Genomic DNA, 19,255 nt, shown 5'->3' with positions numbered 1-19,255 from the left:
GTACTTAGTACTAAAATAAGACAACTAAATAGTGACAAAAACATCGCTTGGTACCGATATCTTCCAGACAACTATAGGAATAGAATTTTGCAATGAATGAGATGGAGAGGTGGTGAAATGAAAAGTATAAACATAATACATAATGTACAATTTGTGTAATTGACATATAAAATGTATAAATTTAATTATATATTCATTAATATTTTATAAAGTATCTTGTTTATAGGATATATCTAAAAAAATAATTATATATTTTATTAAATACTTTTTATACACACATCTGTATTTGTCTATGATCGGACGTCTTTAAATTCCTGTGTTTTGTTTAATAGGTAGTATAATATTTTTATTACAAAATACAAAAAAGACAACATTTTTTTTATATTTTTAGGACTCCATGTCCGAGCTCCGAGCCCTCTGTTACCCCGGTACGGATGTGCTTATGCTGTGCTTCTCCGTGGTGCGACCGGAAACGTTCCGGTCGGTTGCCGAACGGTGGACGCGTGCAGTCGCTAGTGTGGACGCGCCTTTAGTGCTCGTTGGTACGCAAAGCGACTTGGCACTTGATGGACGTGTTATACATACTTTAAAGGTACTTTTAACAGTATTAATTTCGTATTAAATATTTTTGTATATAAATCTTTACACTTATATTAAAAAAAAAAACCTTAAAATTGACGCAACATAATTTAGCATCAAGATATATTAGAAATATGATTATTCTTTAGTTTCGCCAAACACATGACGATAATGATACTTCCTACTAAAATGAAATTTAGTTTATATAATGTCCGTTTAAAAATAAACGATTATATTAATAATACCAAACACATTTACCTATACATACATTGTGGAACAGTTATATAAATAAAATGATTTTACCCGGTTTAGAAAAGAGAGAAGTGTTATAATTTCGTCTGAATCTTATATACATATATTGTCGATCGATCACTGACTCTAAACCTTTTTTTTTTTTTGATTAAGTATCACAAATCTCACGTCAAAAAAAATATCAGATTAAGACCTTATTTATTATATTGTTTTATTTAGCACACTGCTATCAATTTTTGAGATTTGTCGGCAGCAATTTCATATTATGATGTAATAGTATAAAAATAATTCAAGGTGTACGATTAGTCATGTCAATATTATTCTAAAATTTGTGCTATTTTATGGCTCCACGCATTCTTTATTATACACGGTGCACGATACGTACGGTGTACGATATAAATAATACTTCAAACAAATAAAATATTTTTAATTGGTCTAAGTAAAATACAAGCATGAAAATTTAAAATAAATATAAGCTTATTGTAAATTCTGTAATGTTACATACTTACATACATACATACGTACGTATATTGTGTAGTAGGTGACAAAATATATAAAAAAGTTGAAGATTAACATAAATTATTATTTGTAATAATAAATTAAACATAAATTTCAACCATAATATAAAATACGTTCTTATCTTAAACATTGGCGTTTACGAATTTATGACGGCTCGACAATGCGGGCGTTCAAACATAAGTTTATAATAACATGACTACGTGCTAAGAATTTAGTTTAGTTTTTTTTATTCTCAAGCACTTATTGTTTAAAAAAATATAAAGGGTAAAACTGCTACGTGTACAATGTAGCAGTTACCTGAAATTATATATGTTTTATTCATGCAAGGCGCACCTAGCATCCTAGTTGTATTTATTCAAAATTTTAGATTAAGTCATTAAATATACGTACATTTTTGTTCAGTGTCTGATAAGTTTATATCGTGGGTAGAATTAACAACAAAGAAGCTTTTTTATTTTTATATTTATATTTAAAATCGTTGTATCTGACAGCGCTCTATTCATTTTTAATTCATCTTTACAGGCCCGTGGAGAGCACGCAGTTACAGAATCTGAAGCCCGAGCTTTAGCTGCAAAAATTAATGCAGTATATGTAGAAACTTCGGCTAAAACTAGGAAACAGTTAAAGGACGCTTTTGACGCCGCCATCCTAGCAGGTCTGCCAGTTATACAACACAAGCGACCTCTTTGGAAGAAGTTATTATGTTTGGATTAAATAAAGAACAGAAAAAGTTATGTACCTTTCAATTTGAAATTGAGATGACATGCTTATCATTATAAAATATTTAAAAAAAACATCCAAATAAATACGTCTAAGAATGATCCACACTGCAAATATATTTTTTCCAAAGTGTAGAATAAAACTCTTAGCGATTAAGTGTTTAAAATGTAATGTGCCTTATATGACGAAATCTTTTTAAAAGTAAATTGGAAATGATGACTGTAATTTAGTATATGAATTTTTAAAATTAGAAATAAACGATAATGTGAATGTTAAAATATATTTTTACTGATTATATGATTTAAACTTAATAGTATTTGAATTAATAAATCGAAATATATTGATTATAATATAAAGCAAAAGCTATCTTTTACCTCAAAGTGATGTACAACTTCAAATATCGAATAGCAGATTATTTTCTTCTTTCCACTTATAATAAATTTAAATATATAATGTTTGCCATCAGATGAATTAAAAATGGCTTTTTGACTAGGATTAAAGTTGTGATTCCGAAAACAATTTTAAAATATTTAATACTAAGCATTTCTCCGTTACGTACCTTTATAAAACTTGCCTAATTTCATTATTAAATTTTAAACATGTGTTGAGGCTTAATATAAACAATATGTATATATATTATTGAACTGTAATTAATGTTTTGTAAAAAAATGTTAATACCATAAAAAATATCGTTCGATTGTATAATAAATAATTAATTGTAGTTTTAGTGGAATATATTTTCATTGTTACATAGTTTGTATATAGTAAGCATGACTGCATATAGTTGTTTTGATACTCAACACGAACTGATAATTATATTTTAATACGGATTTTGTTTTTTTTTTCATTACCAATCCCTTTGACACAACTTTGTTCTATTACCTGATATTGTTAAAACATGTTGCTTAATATTTATTGTAATTAAAAAATAGAAACAACACATTAGTTTGCAAATCATAATACTATAAATAAGACATAAGAATTTAAATTTTTTAGTAAATAGTATTAAATATAAATTTTATGTCAATATTAATCGCATTAATCAATGTAAAATTCCTTATAAATGAATGCATACGTTGTTTAAGTATTATAGTATTTTAATAATGTTTTGATAAAAAAGTCTACCAAAATTTGGCAACAACGGCTAACCATGTAGTGCGCAGAAGATATTATAAGTTAAGCGACGTGTGCGCAAACACAGGTTCACGATTTATTTCCTTTATCTCATTACTATGGAATCGCAATCCAACATCGCCGGGGAGAGCAGACACAGGACAACTTTACGTACTAATCAAGATACGTGTAAATATCGATTTCTGAGCTGCACTTTAACTACTGGTTACCTGACGAGACGCCAGTTAGCTTGTTATGAATCAAGAGTTAAAGCAACACAGACGAAGCGGTTAATTATTTTTTAACTCTGAATAAATAAATCTAGAAAATGTTTGATATTTTTATTGTATCTCATTATTCCACACATTTTGAAGTAATGTATATTTATCATAGTGAAATTAAATCTATTTGTATAAATTAGTATTTACTTGTTATCTGAATAATACCATTTATAATATAAATAAAAACATCCTATGTCGAGCTATATTCTAAATTCGATTTATCGAATTAAAATTAAACCACAAAATAAAATTCTAACATCGATAAAAATGATTGAGAATTAATTCCCAATATACTCATTACATATTTAATACTCTTTTTTTCTTTCTGCCTACTTTTCTATACTGGTAATTTAAAAAAGGGTTGTCACATATTCATAACATTGATAGTCTATACTAAGCCTTTTTTTTCTATAAACTGTCAAAGTCATATCTATTATCTATCAAATTCTTCAATGTCACTTTGAACACTGACAGTGAAGTTTCATAATAGCGCCAAATCGCGCAATTTTTGGAATTTTTCAATTTTTTGCAATTTTTCATTTCTCATTGTCATTTTGACTGTTTATAACTATGTCTGAAGACGACCATCACGCAGGGTTAGAGTTATCCGATATAGTAGAAGACACTGATCAATTCCTTGAAAACGATTTTCACCCAACAGAAGTAACAGAATCTGAGCAAAGTGTCATCCAAGATTCTGAGATTTTAAACTCTGAGGATACAATCGTTTTAGAAAAAAAACCGCAAAATGCCAATAAGATTGAAATTGTACGTTCCACAAAGCTTCCTATGGCTAGGATAAAAAACATAATGAAAATGGATCCAGACGTGAACATTGTAAACGCCGAAGCAGTTTTCTTAGTCACAAAAGCAACTGTAAGTATTTGACAACGTTAATTTTCGAACTAATATTCAAATAATTTATAATTATCAATTATGAGTAATTGTTATTGATAAGTTACACCATAAGTTGTAGTCTCATATTATTAGGCATTATACTATAACAGTTTATGATAAGTGCTCTACTAAGGTATATACCGGTCCATGCTGTAATTGGATGATTATTTACTAATTAATATAACAGTATTAAATATGTAAAGAATATTAAAATAACTTTTATGGAGTAAGTGGATTCACATGTTGCAGAATTAGCAACAGAAAATAGAGATTTCCTTATAATATTTTTCTTTATAACTAATCTTCATTTGAATTTAAAAAATAATTACAGCATTAAACATTTAAAAATTGCAAATTTTTCAGGAGATGTTTTTAGAAACAATCGCAAAAGAAACATTCACATACACAACCCAGCACAAAAGGAAAACAATAACCAAGAAAGACCTGGATGTAGTTATCAACAAAGTGGACTGCCTTTGTTTCTTGGAAGGTGCTATGGACTTTTGAAGGCACTAGTTGTATTGATACGTTTAATTAAAATAAGGAAAAAATTGTAAATATTTTATGAATAAATCATTTAAGGTCGGCTATATAAATAGTATTTTTATTAATTTATAAAGTATATAGGCTTAAAATACTTAAAATGTTAATAAATTTAACTACTAAAAATCAATATTAATTACCTTTGGGTTGAATTTTAGCCACGGTGGCTAAACTCAAATATTATATCCCAATAATTATATCATCTATAAATTAAGTGTAACTGAGCTACTACTATCAGGGCAGTTACTTTAGCTAGCGTAGGTAAATAATATGAATCTTTTAAATAAACTGAACTTGCATAGATATTGCGTTGTGTTCCTTTATCTATGTGATAGTGTTATTTGTATATATTTCTTAGATTAATTTATTATTCTTAAGTCAGAGATTGGAAAAGTTTCCTTTATTATATATTCATGTTTTTGCAAAGATGTCTGATCAATAAGCGTAAAGTATAAGGTAGAGTTTTGTACATATGCACTTATGTATGTCTATGTAAAATATTGCTTTTGAACTGATAAAAGTAAATTAATGTTCAAGATGAAATACAAATATCCTATTGCAGGTACAAAAGAACTAAGTTTAACGAAGTTATTATTCACATTATTATTATTGTTCTTTTCGGTAGAATCTACATTCCGAACTGGTGGTAGTTTTACTTTAAATACTTTGTTAAATGATGATTCAAAAGTGCTTGTAAAAGCCTACTTGAATAAAGTATATTTTGATTTTGCATTCTTTTTACTGATTAAATTCTATGTTGAATTTTTTGATTCCATAAATATGAATTGAAGCCAGATCACTAGCTAGTGATCAGTGTTGACTTATAAAAAATATAGTGAGAATTGTAAAAAAATGGTAAATGAAGCAACTATGTATATTAAATTCAAATGCCAATTTAAATTTATTATAAATTAGATTATGTTAAAGATCATCTCTCAAATTGGAACATGCTTTGTTGTATATTGAATGATCAGTTCAAATATCCTGGTTTATTTTAATTAGATGCGGCAATTTATTCACCATTAGGAATAATGATAGCATCATTTTAAATATAAATAGAAAGGTTGACAAATATAAAATGTTTCATTATTATATATATAATTTTTATTTGAATATTTTATCAAAAAGGAGTTTGTCAGGGGACCATTAACAGCAGTTGTCGACAGTTTGTAAAAGTAGAGCGCAGTGTGCAGATACGTGCACGTTACTCTTCGACACGGCAGCTCTGAAATAACATTATTTTATGTATATCAATTGCATAATGTAGTAAACAAAAACTTTAAATATTATCTTTAATTATTCTTGCTTCAAGAATGAAACAAAATTTAAAACACGTTTAATCATTAAATCCCTTTCAAGTGATAGATATAACGACACAGATTATTTTATTCTTAATAAGTCGTATTAATTGAAAGTAATTAGTTTCATTACATATTTTCTATACATACCCTTTCCCAACGGAACAGTCGACGCCAGAAGCGACGACTCTCAGTTGAGCAGGTAACAAGTGCAGTGAGGAGAGGTCGAGGTCCTGCGCTTCATCGGAGAGGTTCACTACACCCAGCACTCCGGGAGAGCCGGGGAGTAATCTGAAGATATACCGTCAATAATAAGTATACGTGATAAAACAAATTATTATATAAATATCTCGATGAGAAATTAAATGCAAAAAAATTGAGAAAACTAAAACGTTTTTGATATTCTACAACGCCAGTATAGTTGGCTAACCTGGTGATAACTAGAACAGATTCCGACAAAGCTCTGGTGTCCAAGTCTCCGTCTCTGACCGTCGGGCTCTTCCTCACACTTGCGACGTCTTTGTAGAACTGCAATTTATTAAAAAAAAAATGGTGTTATTTTACGTCAATTAATTTAAGCACAATTCAAGATTCGATAGAATGTATTCGTACTTGGTAATGGCTCTTGGGGTCGTTAATTTGTTCTGCCAAGTTCACACTCCTGTAATTCTCGGCGACTGGAAGCCAAGGTTTGCCGCTGTTGCTGGAAAAGCCGGCGTTGGTAGAGTTGTCCCAGTGGTAGGGTGTGCGGCACGGGTCGCGGGACTTCTTGTAGTAGTTGATAGGGTCGTCGGTGTTGCAGGCCTGGGGATCTCTTGTATCTTCCCAGCTGATCTCGCCGTCGGTCATACCGATCTCTTCACCCTTGAATATATTGGATTATATAACAATGTTTCCAACGAGCTATACCACACTGACATTCCCAAGGTTTGTTATATTTACCTGGTAGGTGATGGCGACTCCGGGCAAGAGAAGAGCTAACATGTTCATTGCGTCAACGCGGTCGACTCCTTGACGAGTACCCATTCGGCTTTGATCGTGGTTACCATTCTGAAAACAATAAAAAATGCGTTTTTTAGTGCTCATTAAAAAGTCCATATATTTTCAGTCTAAATGTGAATTTATACTTACAACCCAGTTCGCTGTCTTTCCGCTAGGCATGTAGGTCATCCATTTGTCGATGACAGTTTTGATTTCCCAAGCGTTAGAAGATTTGGTGATATCTCCGAGGAAACTGAAGTTGAAGGGAATGGATCCATTTCTGGTCTTCGTGCCGTAGTACCGGATCATATTGTTCAAGGTACTGTAGGCCTCTGTCATCATGATCTTATATTCGCCCTGTTTTGGAATGTATTCGTCAAGAAGATCTCTCCAGTTGTAAACAACTTCGTACGTTTCGTCCATGTCCTGGGTGTAGATGTGATCGAGGTATTCGTAGTCGTCGGGGACCGTACCAGGGATTCCTGAAGAAAAAAAAAGGAATAAAAATGAGATCCTTTCGTAAGAAGGGTTGAACAAATTCTTGTTAGTTTTACTAATATGTAGGTAGATAAAGTAATGTACCCGAGACAGGTTCGTCAGGATAGCGTCCTCCGTAATTTTTCGGGTCAGCTTCGTACAATCTGTTGACGGCGTCCACACGGAATCCAGAAACACCTAGATCCAGCCAGAAACGTAGAACGTTCTAAAAAGGTAATTAAATTTGGTTAACTAATATCAATTTAATGCATGTCAACATGAATGAGATAAAAGTGAAATATACGTGCCTTCATTTCCTCTTGAACTCTGTCACTACGGTAGTTGAGATCCGGCTGACCAATGACAAATTGATGCAAGTAGTACTGTCCACGTACTTTGTTAAATTCCCAAGCACTCTTACGGAAATTGCTCACCTATAAAATTATTCGAACAAATCTCCAATTACTTAAATTTCTGTGGGAGTATAAACTTTTTTTGAGTCTGTTTGTAAACATCTGGAATTCGTAAATAAAAAATTGGTTACCCAATTGTTAGGAGGTTTAACGTCGCCAGTTTCAGGGTCTGTGACACCGTCGGTCCACATGTAGTAATCCTCGTAGCCGGGCTCTCTGCGCGCTGAACGAACGAACCAATCGCTCTCGTTGCTCGTATGGTTAGGCACGTAATCCAGTACAACGCGAACACCTTCGTAAGTAGGAATGGTTCGATTGAAAACAATGTAAGACTGAAATTCTATTAACATATTGTCACTTTATCTAAATCGAATCGAAACATTATCATATTAACAAAAAAGTTAATAATTATATTTGGTTTCGACGTTACGTTTTAATATGGTATAGCTCTATTCACTTCTATTCACTCATCGCTAAAAAAAAATATTATCGGCGTGCTTAAGTTTAAGTAACACTCGTGCTTAGTGTCTTAGTTAAACATATAAACAATAAAAGTTACTTTATATTTGTTAATGGATATATATTTGAATTTATATCAAGATTCATAACTTCACATCGGTTTGATTCCGATCCTATAGGTATTTTACAGTTGACATGGATTGGAGTTGTATGGAACGTATCATAACTGTTATGAATTTTTAGAAACGGCCCCATGTTTATAAATATTACGTAAATATAATTTCTAATACATAAGAATGACGTATACATGCACATTGACATCACCTAACCGATTGCAAGTTTTTTGAAAGCTGTATTTTAAAAGTTCGCCTTTAAATTATATATTAGTTTTGACAATGTAGGTATGTGTTTTAAAAGCTATACATTGAATATGTTCAAAATATATACCTCTGATTTTTTTTGCTTATTAATTTAGTTTATCCTAAGTTCTGATATTGCTTAGACTTAAAAAAATCAATAATATATCTTACCCAAACTCTTAGCCACACTCATGAGCCTTTTGAAGTCTTCCATGGTTCCGTATTCGGGGGCGATTTGACGGTAGTCTGTGATATCGTAACCGAAGTCGTACATCGGAGACAGGTAAATCGGGGATAGCCATATTGCGTTAAAGCCAGTTTCTTTTATGTAAGGAAGTTTCTGAGTTATGCCTGAAGAAAATTTAAGTGCCCTTAGAGAAAAGAAGAAATAGTCGAATATTGCTTAACTATATGGTTGGAAGTTTAGATCTTACTTCAAAATGAGTGTAAGAATATGTTTGTTTTACGGGAAACAGTTTTTTGAAACATAATAAAACTTTACGATGCTCCTAAGCAAATTGTAAGTAACATTATCAATTGCTATCAAAATAAATATCAATTATTTAGAACTTAAATATATTTAAAGGACACGCGAGAAATGTAAATGGACTAGTAGCGGATGGACGATTACTGTAATTAATTAAATTACTTATGCAAGTTGCTTTATTTTAAATAAAGAGAAAAGTAACTTACTTGATGTACTTTAATAATTACTCACCATTGAGATCACCGATGCCGTCACCATCGCTGTCTTTAAAGGAACGCGGATAAATTTGGTAGATTAAAGCAGTTTTCCACCAGTCCAAGTCCACCGCCGATGCGGCAGTCGCCACGAACAACAGAAGGATCGCTACACGCATTACGATTAGGATCCCGGCAACGTGTTTATTTCTCAATGCCGACTACACAATGAAGCCGACACCACCTAACACTTCCTTTAATATAAAACTGAGATCAAGTAGTGACCCATTGACAATGATGATCAAATGCAATTTGAATTGTTTGTTTTGCAATTTGTTATTATCTTGACTCTTAAGAGCGAAGTGGGTACTTCTCGTATCTTTCAAGTAAGGTACGTAATTACCCAACTAAATATTTCATTTCTATATAATAATTATAATTTAAGCAATGTCTTGAAACTTTCTTACAGCCTCATTTCAATTTAAATTATTTCTTATACGCGCCGTATCTATTGGTGTGTTTACGCCCAATGAAGCGCGTTATCGCGTTTCCTCCAAATGCAGTAAACGGGTAAATAGCATTCGCTGGCGCTAACCTAACCTGCCTCCCGTAGGGTAGGGTAGAGTTTGCTGGTTTCCGTAACAACGATATTATATATTTCTTCTGTTATTTATTTTTATATTATTAAGATTGCTGCTAATAAACGATGGATACCGGCATAAATATTTCTATGTTGGTTTTATGTGCAGCACATAAGGGAGGACTCAGTTCTATACGTGTAACCTACTTAATCAAAGAAATTAGCATTTTAACAATTTCATATTTTAACGAAATAATTATATTCAGCATTCAGTTTGTATCTAGAAACGAGTAGTATTGTCTCTTAAGATGAAGGCAGGTACCTGTATGTTATATTTAGTAATAAATTAAAGCGTTAATAGAAACTTTTTTTTTAAATCCTCCAGATATCGTAAACGTAATTGGCGGAGTCTGTAGGATACTTGAAGCAGTGCCGGATACATCCAGAATCATGAATCGTCTCCAGGATGACCCAATTCAACTGCTTATACTCTCAAGTGTTTTATCAAATATCGTGATCTACGTGCACGAGTGCAAGCCGTGGACGCACTTAGCAATTAGTGCAGCGGAAAACCAGAGACGATATTATGAATATTATAATGAAGATGAATTAGATAATAACACACCACCCATATTCGAACTACAGATAGATTACCTAACCAAACTTACTAACCCTGCCAGCTAAAAGACTAGAACCTAACCGTGTAAGAAGAGGATTAATTGATGGACTAGCGATTATCTTGTATTAAAGGCATAACTGGCAATCTGGATGATTTCGATGCTGAAAGTTATAATATTGCTATTAAAATGAGCCGAGATGGCCCAGTGGTTAGAACGTGTGCATCTTAACCGATGATTTCGGGTTCAAACCCAGGCAGGCACCACTGAATTTACATGTGCTTAATTTGTTTATAATTCATCTCGTGCTCGGCGGTGAAGGAAAACATCGTGAGGAAACCTGCATGTGTCTAATTTCAACGAAATTCTGCCACATGTGTATTCCACCAACCCGCATTGGAGCAGCGTGGTGGAATATGCTCCATACCTTCTCCTCAACGGGAGAGGAGGCCTTAGCCCAGCAGTGGGAAATTTACAGGCTGTTTATGTATGTATGTATGTATGTATTAAAATTCTTGAGATTAATGGGGAAAAATTATTATCCGAGCTTACCTTGTCAGTCTTAACAAAGCGTGGATGTCTCATTATACTCACATTATTATAACCAATATAATAGACAACATATGATGAATGAGACTTTATCACTTATTTTAGATAATCGTAACTTTTCGGAAGTCAAGTTCGCTAAGTTCGTGAAACACGTTCTTGGCTATCACTGGTGAGAACACTGATGACTTATACTTAGAATTCATTAGAAAATATTTTAGCTTTTATTCGTGTATTCAGCACTCATCATAGCATGCTAAGTATATATTAATTAGAAAATATATATTGGACAACAACATCACATACATTACTCTGAACCCAATGTCAGATCAAATCAGAAGTAACGACGGTACCACAAACACCCAGACCCAAGACAACATAGAAAACTAATTAACTTTTTCTACATCGACTAGGCCGGGAATCGAACCCGGGACCTCGAAGTGGCGTACCCTTGAAAACCGGTGCACACTGAGGTCGTCATGTCAAGTGATCTTGTCTATTCTTTGATATTCTTGTCATGGCATTATAACCAAACAACTTTTTTGTATTTTTGAAGATTACGCTATTGTAGTATAGACGGTTGTTATATTAATTAACATTAACAGCCTGTAAATTTGCCACTGCTGGGCTAAAGCCTCCTCTCACTTTGAGGAGAAGGTTTGGAGCATATTCCACCACGCTGCTCCAATGCGAGTTGGTGGATGCACATGAAATTTCATTGTGCTTGCCTGGGTTTGAACCCGCAATCATCGGTTAAGTTGCACGCGTTCTAACCACTGGGCTATCTCGGCTCTTAATACCGTAAAGTACTTAATTCAAAACTTCTTCCTCCTCCTGTTTGAAGCATGACATTATAACCTCAAAAACTACATCGGATACAAATAGGCTATTTGACAATGCGAAAAATAAAGTGTCAATTATTGTAATCAGTATATATTATGAGTTTAAAAATGGTTATTTATCAACGAAAGTTGAAAATAATAATTAATATATTTAAAAATCCATAAATAAAAATGCATATTTTTAAACGTTTGTCACGTGACACAAAACGCTCTCGATTGGTCGGGCTTATGATGACGTCACTTGCTTATTAACCTCGTTTGCCTACTGTATGTGGATTATATGTGCCACAGATTAAAATACAGGCAAGTGACGTCACCGACCCCCTTGCAGCGCCATATTGTCAGTCGCATTTTCGCGCGCTATTTAAATATGGAATTTTTATTTTGATATTTTTCAGCAAATATGTACTAGAATTAGAAAAAAATCTTTTACTGGGTTCCTTAACCTCTACTAAATAATATAAAATGCATTTAAAAAACTAGTCAAATAGCATATTGTGGATGGCTTAGCCACTTGAATTAATTGTAATTATACTTGGTAGTCAATTGAAACTTACTCGTTTTACGTCCATGACCAGATATTTCCAATGTCTATAATTCCAAACGGGTGACAACGGTAATAAAAGAGAGGCTGCACTCTATGTATATTATCTTAAATAATAAATATTTCTTTGATCATTTTGTATCTAATATCTATAGGTTATAGATGTCATTTCTAGCCCATAGAGTAATCTAGAAAGTCATTTTTCGATCTGTTTTAAGAACTTTTAGATTTAGACTATTTACGAAAGTGGCATTGGATGGTTCATACCACGCTTCCTCAGTTACAAATATGTGATTTTTAGACAAAAAAATAAAAACTATCATCAAACTTGATTACACACGTCATCAATGTCCGATTCCGAGTCCGGCAACAAAGCAGTGGAAGTCCCTGATAAATTTCCAAAAATTTAGAATATATCTCAGTTGGCATTGACACTTAGTTGGCCTTAAAGACTATTAACTTTAAAAATTGAAAATTTAATGCTCAGTTCTGATTTTTCATCTGTATATTACAAGCTAGGCTTATTCTAAGCTAACGATGCTTTCAATTAACCAGTAATGTAAGTATTAGTTAAAATAAAAATCATTTTATATTTATAGGTCAACGGCCACTGATACCTAAAAATATTTTTTCCAAATTATAATTTTTACCTTAGAAAATAAAAGGTTTAAAAAAAATCTTTAGTAAATTCATCGTTTTAATTTGGATATTTTATATACAATATTTCATCAAGGAGTTTGTCAGGGGACCATTAACAGCAGTTGTCGACAGTTTGTAAAAGTAGAGCGCAGTGTGCAGATACGTGCACGTTACTCTTCGACACGGCAGCTCTGAAATAACATTATTTTATATATATTAATTGCATAATGTAGTAAACAAAAACTTTAAATATTATCTTTAATTATTCTTGCTTCAAGAATGAAACAAAATTTAAAACACGTTTAAGCATTAAATCTCTTTCAAGTGATATATATAACGACATAGATTATTTTATTCTTAATAGGTCGTATTAATTGAAAGTAATTAGTTTCATTACATATTTTGTATATACATACCCTTTCTCAACGGAACAGTCGACGCCAGAAGCGACGACTCTCAGTTGAGCAGGTAACAAGTGCAGTGAGGAGAGGTCGAGGTCCTGCGCTTCATCGGAGAGGTTCACTACACCCAGCACTCCGGGAGAGCCGGGGAGTAACCTGAAGATGTAACATCAATAATAAGTATACGTGATAAAACACATTATTATATAAATATCTCGATGAGAAATTAAATCCAAAAAAATTGAGAAAATTAAAACGTTTTTGATATTCTACAACGCCAGTATAGTTGGCTAACCTGGTGATAACTAGAACAGATTCCGACAAAGCTCTGGTGTCCAAGTCTCCGTCTCTGACCGTCGGGCTCTTCCTCACACTTGCGACGTCTTTGTAGAACTGTAATTTATTTTAAAAAAATGGTGTTATTTTACGTCAATTAATTTAAGCACAATTTAAGATTCGATAGAATGTATTCGTACTTGGTAATGGCTCTTGGGGTCGTTAATTTGTTCTGCCAAGTTCACACTCCTGTAATTCTCGGCGACTGGAAGCCAAGGTTTGCCGCTGTTGCTGGAAAAGCCGGCGTTGGTAGAGTTGTCCCAGTGGTAGGGTGTGCGGCACGGGTCGCGGGACTTCTTGTAGTAGTTGATAGGGTCGTCGGTGTTGCAGGCCTGGGGATCTCTTGTATCTTCCCAGCTGATCTCGCCGTCGGTCATACCGATCTCTTCACCCTTGAATATATTGGATTATATAACAATGTTTCCAACGAGCTATACCACACTGACATTCCCAAGGTTTGTTATATTTACCTGGTAGGTGATGGCGACTCCGGGCAAGAGAAGAGCTAACATGTTCATTGCGTCAACGCGGTCGACTCCTTGACGAGTACCCATTCGGCTTTGATCGTGGTTACCATTCTGAAAACAATAAAAAATGCGTTTTTTAGTGCTCATTGCTTCAAAAGTCCATATCTTCTCAGTGTAAATGTTAAATTATACTTACAACCCAGTTCGCTGTCTTTCCGCTAGGCATGTAGGTCATCCATTTGTCGATGACAGTTTTGATTTCCCAAGCGTTAGAAGATTTGGTGATATCTCCGAGGAAACTGAAGTTGAAGGGAATGGATCCATTTCTGGTCTTCGTGCCGTAGTATCGGATCATATTGTTCAAGGTACTGTAGGCCTCTGTCATCATGATCTTATATTCGCCCTGTTTTGGAATGTATTCGTCAAGAAGATCTCTCCAGTTGTAAACAACTTCGTACGTTTCGTCCATGTCCTGGGTGTAGATGTGATCGAGGTATTCGTAGTCGTCGGGGACCGTACCAGGGATTCCTGAAGAAAAAAAAAGAAAAAAAATGAGAACCTTTCGTAAGAAGGGTTGAACAAATTATTGTTAGTTTTACTAATAGGTAGGTAGATAAAGTAATGTACCTGAGACAGGTTCGTCAGGATAGCGTCCTCCGTAATTTTTCGGGTCAGCTTCGTACAATCTGTTGACGGCGTCCACACGGAATCCAGAAACACCTAGATCCAGCCAGAAACGTAGAACGTTCTAAAAAGGTAATTAAATTTGGTTAACTAATATCAATTTAATGCATGTCAACATGAATGAGATAAAAGTTAAATATACGTGCCTTCATTTCCTCTTGAACTCTGTCACTACGGTAGTTGAGATCCGGCTGACCGATGACAAATTGATGCAAGTAGTACTGTCCACGTACTTTGTTAAATTCCCAAGCACTCTTACGGAAATTGCTCACCTATAAAATTATTCGAATAAATCTCCAATAACTTAAATTTCTGTCGGCGTATAAACTGTTTTAGCGTTTCAAAGTCAACATCTGGAATTCGTAAATAAAAAATTGGTTACCCAGTTGTTAGGAGGTTTGACGTCGCCAGTTTCAGGGTCTGTGACACCGTCGGTCCACATGTAGTAATCCTCGTAGCCGGGCTCTCTGCGCGCTGAACGAACGAACCAATCGCTCTCGTTGCTCGTATGGTTAGGCACGTAATCCAGTACAACGCGAATACCTTTAAAAAATTGAAGACTTAATATTGCGTATAAAAAAAACTATTTTGTATTATTATCACTATTACGTTATTGTCTTATTTAATTACTAAATATTATAACAGAGTCATCCGGCATAGACTTTTTTTAATATAGTCTTCTGGCTTACTGTCAAATATTTAACTTAAAAACAATAATATTTAGACATAGACAATTTTCCTATTTTTTACTAATATAATAAACAAGCGACTCGCCCCGGTTCCGCACGGGTGCAATGCTAATAGTAAATATATTACAGAATGTCTTACAACGTTCACAGTTTTTCAGTCGTTAGACAATACAAACCGCTATGACCCTGCGTTTTAAATCTGTAATTTCTTCGAAAATATTAACTTAAATTACATGCTGTAAATACCATGTAAATACCATGGCTATATTGGTCCATATTAAATGCACAATGTTTTTAAGGTTAAAACCTTAAAAACATTGTGCATTTAATTTGTTTGATTTTGATTGATAATTGGATAAAAATTAATACTGTATTGCTTAAAAATCGCTTCGAAAAGAAGCCATTATTCCTCTTAAAAAGTAATGGTTAAAAAATGGTTATTGTCGGCTATCCCTAAGAGATAGACATATACCAACCTGGACTTTTACGAAGGCCTTTCTAAGGTGTACAATACTCTAGTACATTAATTGATCTATCTCGTAGGGTTCAGCCAGCGCTTGCAATGTAAGCTCAAAAAACAAGTGTTTATTTACGACATCACTTTAGAAACCTCTAAAATTATCAGTGTTTCTCTAATATATTGTACGTGTATTATACATCTAAACCTTCCTTTTGAATCAATCTATCTATTTAAAAAAAAACGGCATTAAAATCCGTTGTGTAATTTTCAAGATCAAAGCATACACAGGGACAGACAGCGGAAAGGGACTTTATTTTATACTATGTCATGATTCATAACAATGTGTATCCACTAACCCGCATTGGAGCAGGAATGGATGGTGGAAATAGCTTTAAATCTTCTTCTCAAAAGGTGACGATACCTTAGCCGAGCAATGGGTCATTTACTATGTTCCTAGCATATAAGTATAGGTAGTTTCTTTTATGTATATTTATTTTATAATACTTTTTGTACTAACGATGTACAAATACAACACAACGAACATGTCACTGAAATTTGAAAACTACAAATTTGTTTTAAAATAAATATATTGTGCACAGGCTATCATTACGTTTTATTTGTGATGAACTAAAGAGTGTAAACAGTTCCAAGGATTATGAACTAAACGCGCATACGTCGCAATAAGATGAGCTGATAGTGGATAATGGTTCGGAAGAATAATTATTGTTCCATTATAACTATACTGGCAAATAATTGCGAAAATATTTAAATATATTTATTTTATGATATAAAAATATGCAATTAAACAATCAATAAAATAAATAATTATTCAGGAATAGCAATTACACCTACCGAAAGCCTAAAATCTAAAGAAAAAACTTCAGATTTACATAATTCTGATTTAGAGTTATATAAAACAGAAATTTTTTTGCTAGCGCATTTTGCTTTTTGTAAGTTCTGTTATAGTTTTATACGTAAAAAAATCAGTAAGATATCTTACCCAAACTCTTAGCCACACTCATGAGCTTTTTGAAGTCTTCCATGGTTCCGTATTCGGGGGCGATTTGACGGTAGTCTGTGATATCGTAACCGAAGTCGTACATCGGAGACAAGTAGATCGGGGATAGCCATATTGCGTCAAAGCCAGTTTCTTTTAGATACGGAAGTTTCTGAGTTATGCCTGAAGGAAATTAAAGAATTCAATTAAATAATAAAGAAAATATCAAATCGATTACTGTCTTCAAAAATCAAAATATACTTCAAGAAGGCTTTTTACAAGCGCTTTGGAATCGTAATTTTACCGATCTAAGTATATTAAAAGTAAAGTTACTAGCTATTTGTATGACTTGTATGAATGCGTTTGATGTTAAAAATTCACCCAGGAATAACTCATATTATTCGGATGAGGAAAGATGTTGACTATAACAAAAACTTCTTTTTATTTATTTTACGAGATAAAGTTTTTATTTTAAAATAATAGTTATATAATAATAAAGCGTTAATAAAGTAATAATAAAGAGAGAATAAAAATGAATGCGATAAAAATTACGATTAACAATTTCGTACCTACTGCAAATTTACGTTTTGAACAGAAATATATTTGGAAGCGCGCATAAGAAAAGTTGTGTATTGTATTCCGTTGAGTACCTTAATATGTGGGTACAATTACTGTAATGATTCAAATTATTTTGCAAATTGCTTTATTTTAAATAAGTAGACGTACTTGATGTACTTTAACAACAACTCACCATTGAGATCACCGATGCCGTCACCATCGCTGTCTTTAAAGGAACGCGGATAAATTTGGTAGATTAAAGCAGTTTTCCACCAGTCCAAGTCCACCGCCGATGCGGCGGTCGCCACGAACAACAAAAGGATCGCTACACGCATTACGATTAGGATCCCGGCGACGTGTTTATTTCTCAATGCCGACTAAACAATGAAACCGGCAGCTCCCAACACTTCATTTAATATAAAACTAAGCTACAGAAGTACCCATTGACGATAATGATCAAATGCAATTTGAATTGTTTGTTTTGCAAATTGTTATGATCTTGACTCTTACGAGCTAAGTGCTCCTCTTATCTTTCAAGTTAGGTAAATACCCAATATGCGTAAGTATAATGTTAATTATTATAAAAATAAACGTGTGTTTGTAAAATTCATAGTAGGTCGGTCGGTCTTATTTGTGTTTTTTCTTGGTCGTGGTGTATTTTGGGTTTATCAAAGGGTTCCAAAAAAGTCTCATTTCAATTATATAAATAACAAATATAATAACATAAACATAAGTTTATTTATTTCATTACAGATATGAGCTACATATATATTGAATATTTTCCCCTGAACCTGGTTTTTCAATTTTTTTTCAACGGTTCTATCATAAGCTATTCGATTTATTCGGCCTACGAATATTAAATCATTACTTTGGTTCAGTATACAGAACAAAAAAATACCGAAACGTTCTTCTTACTCTTCAGAACTTCACGGGATAAACAACGATATATTATTAATTTATTGCAATTGCTGATATAAATAGATATTTCCAATTTAAGTAGCCGACGCCGGAAAACTGAACACGACCGATTAAATCGTAATTTATTTTCTTTTTGTAAATGTAAAGTGTTGCTATGTTCTAAAAAATAGTAAATTTATAATAGACATAACATCTTGGACCCCAATGGCATTGTTCGGCAAGTGGGCCACCTAATAAGCGGTCACCATCACCCGTAGACATTGCCTCTGAAAGTAATATTTACCATTCCTTAGATCGTCAATGCGTCATCAACCTTGGGATCTAAGATGTTATGTTCCTAGTGCCTATAGTAGCACAGACCCACTCGCCTTTCAAACCAGAACACAACGATAGTAGTATAATTAA

The 19,255-nt window shown here is 33.2% G+C and overlaps 4 protein-coding genes across 4 annotated transcripts in view; 2 read left to right on the top strand and 2 right to left on the bottom strand.

Annotated features, from left to right (window-relative positions):
* LOC113396413 (uncharacterized) overlaps positions 1–2,900 on the top strand; it is a 41,774-nt gene extending 38,874 nt beyond the window's left edge. Inside the window, exons 3-4 of the mRNA XM_026634330.2 lie at positions 392–592; positions 1,873–2,900. Of these exons, the coding sequence (XP_026490115.1) occupies positions 392–592; positions 1,873–2,064 (393 nt within the window). The 3' untranslated portion in view covers positions 2,065–2,900. The remainder of the gene's footprint in view (positions 1–391; positions 593–1,872) is intronic.
* A 1,034-nt stretch (positions 2,901–3,934) lies between these two features.
* On the top strand, positions 3,935–4,947 carry LOC135193310 (DNA polymerase epsilon subunit 4). Its single transcript, XM_064215102.1, has 2 exons — positions 3,935–4,340; positions 4,725–4,947. The coding sequence occupies exons 1-2, from the start codon at positions 4,035–4,037 to the stop codon at positions 4,866–4,868; spliced, it is 450 nt and encodes a 149-aa protein (XP_064071172.1). The 5' UTR covers positions 3,935–4,034; the 3' UTR covers positions 4,869–4,947.
* A 1,046-nt stretch (positions 4,948–5,993) lies between these two features.
* Positions 5,994–9,795, bottom strand: LOC113398495 (maltase A1-like). The gene is made up of 11 exons (XM_064215214.1): positions 9,610–9,795; positions 9,063–9,242; positions 8,205–8,365; positions 7,969–8,094; positions 7,766–7,886; positions 7,334–7,665; positions 7,145–7,252; positions 6,815–7,066; positions 6,633–6,730; positions 6,353–6,493; positions 5,994–6,129 (listed from the first exon to the last, which is right to left on the bottom strand). The coding sequence occupies exons 1-11, from the start codon at positions 9,749–9,751 to the stop codon at positions 6,051–6,053; spliced, it is 1,740 nt and encodes a 579-aa protein (XP_064071284.1). The 5' UTR covers positions 9,752–9,795; the 3' UTR covers positions 5,994–6,050.
* Positions 9,796–13,380: 3,585 nt separating this feature from the next.
* Positions 13,381–18,327, bottom strand: LOC113396390 (maltase A1-like). The gene is made up of 11 exons (XM_064215210.1): positions 18,126–18,327; positions 17,378–17,557; positions 15,611–15,771; positions 15,375–15,500; positions 15,172–15,292; positions 14,741–15,072; positions 14,548–14,655; positions 14,218–14,469; positions 14,037–14,134; positions 13,757–13,897; positions 13,381–13,531 (listed from the first exon to the last, which is right to left on the bottom strand). The coding sequence occupies exons 1-11, from the start codon at positions 18,265–18,267 to the stop codon at positions 13,453–13,455; spliced, it is 1,740 nt and encodes a 579-aa protein (XP_064071280.1). The 5' UTR covers positions 18,268–18,327; the 3' UTR covers positions 13,381–13,452.
* Between the last annotated feature and the right edge of the window lie 928 nt (positions 18,328–19,255).

Source organism: Vanessa tameamea, chromosome 6, assembly GCF_037043105.1.
Source record: "Vanessa tameamea isolate UH-Manoa-2023 chromosome 6, ilVanTame1 primary haplotype, whole genome shotgun sequence".
Classification (NCBI taxonomy): Eukaryota; Metazoa; Arthropoda; class Insecta; order Lepidoptera; family Nymphalidae; genus Vanessa; species Vanessa tameamea.
Note: the sequence above shows the minus strand (reverse complement) of the source record. Positions and strands in the feature narration are given on the sequence as shown.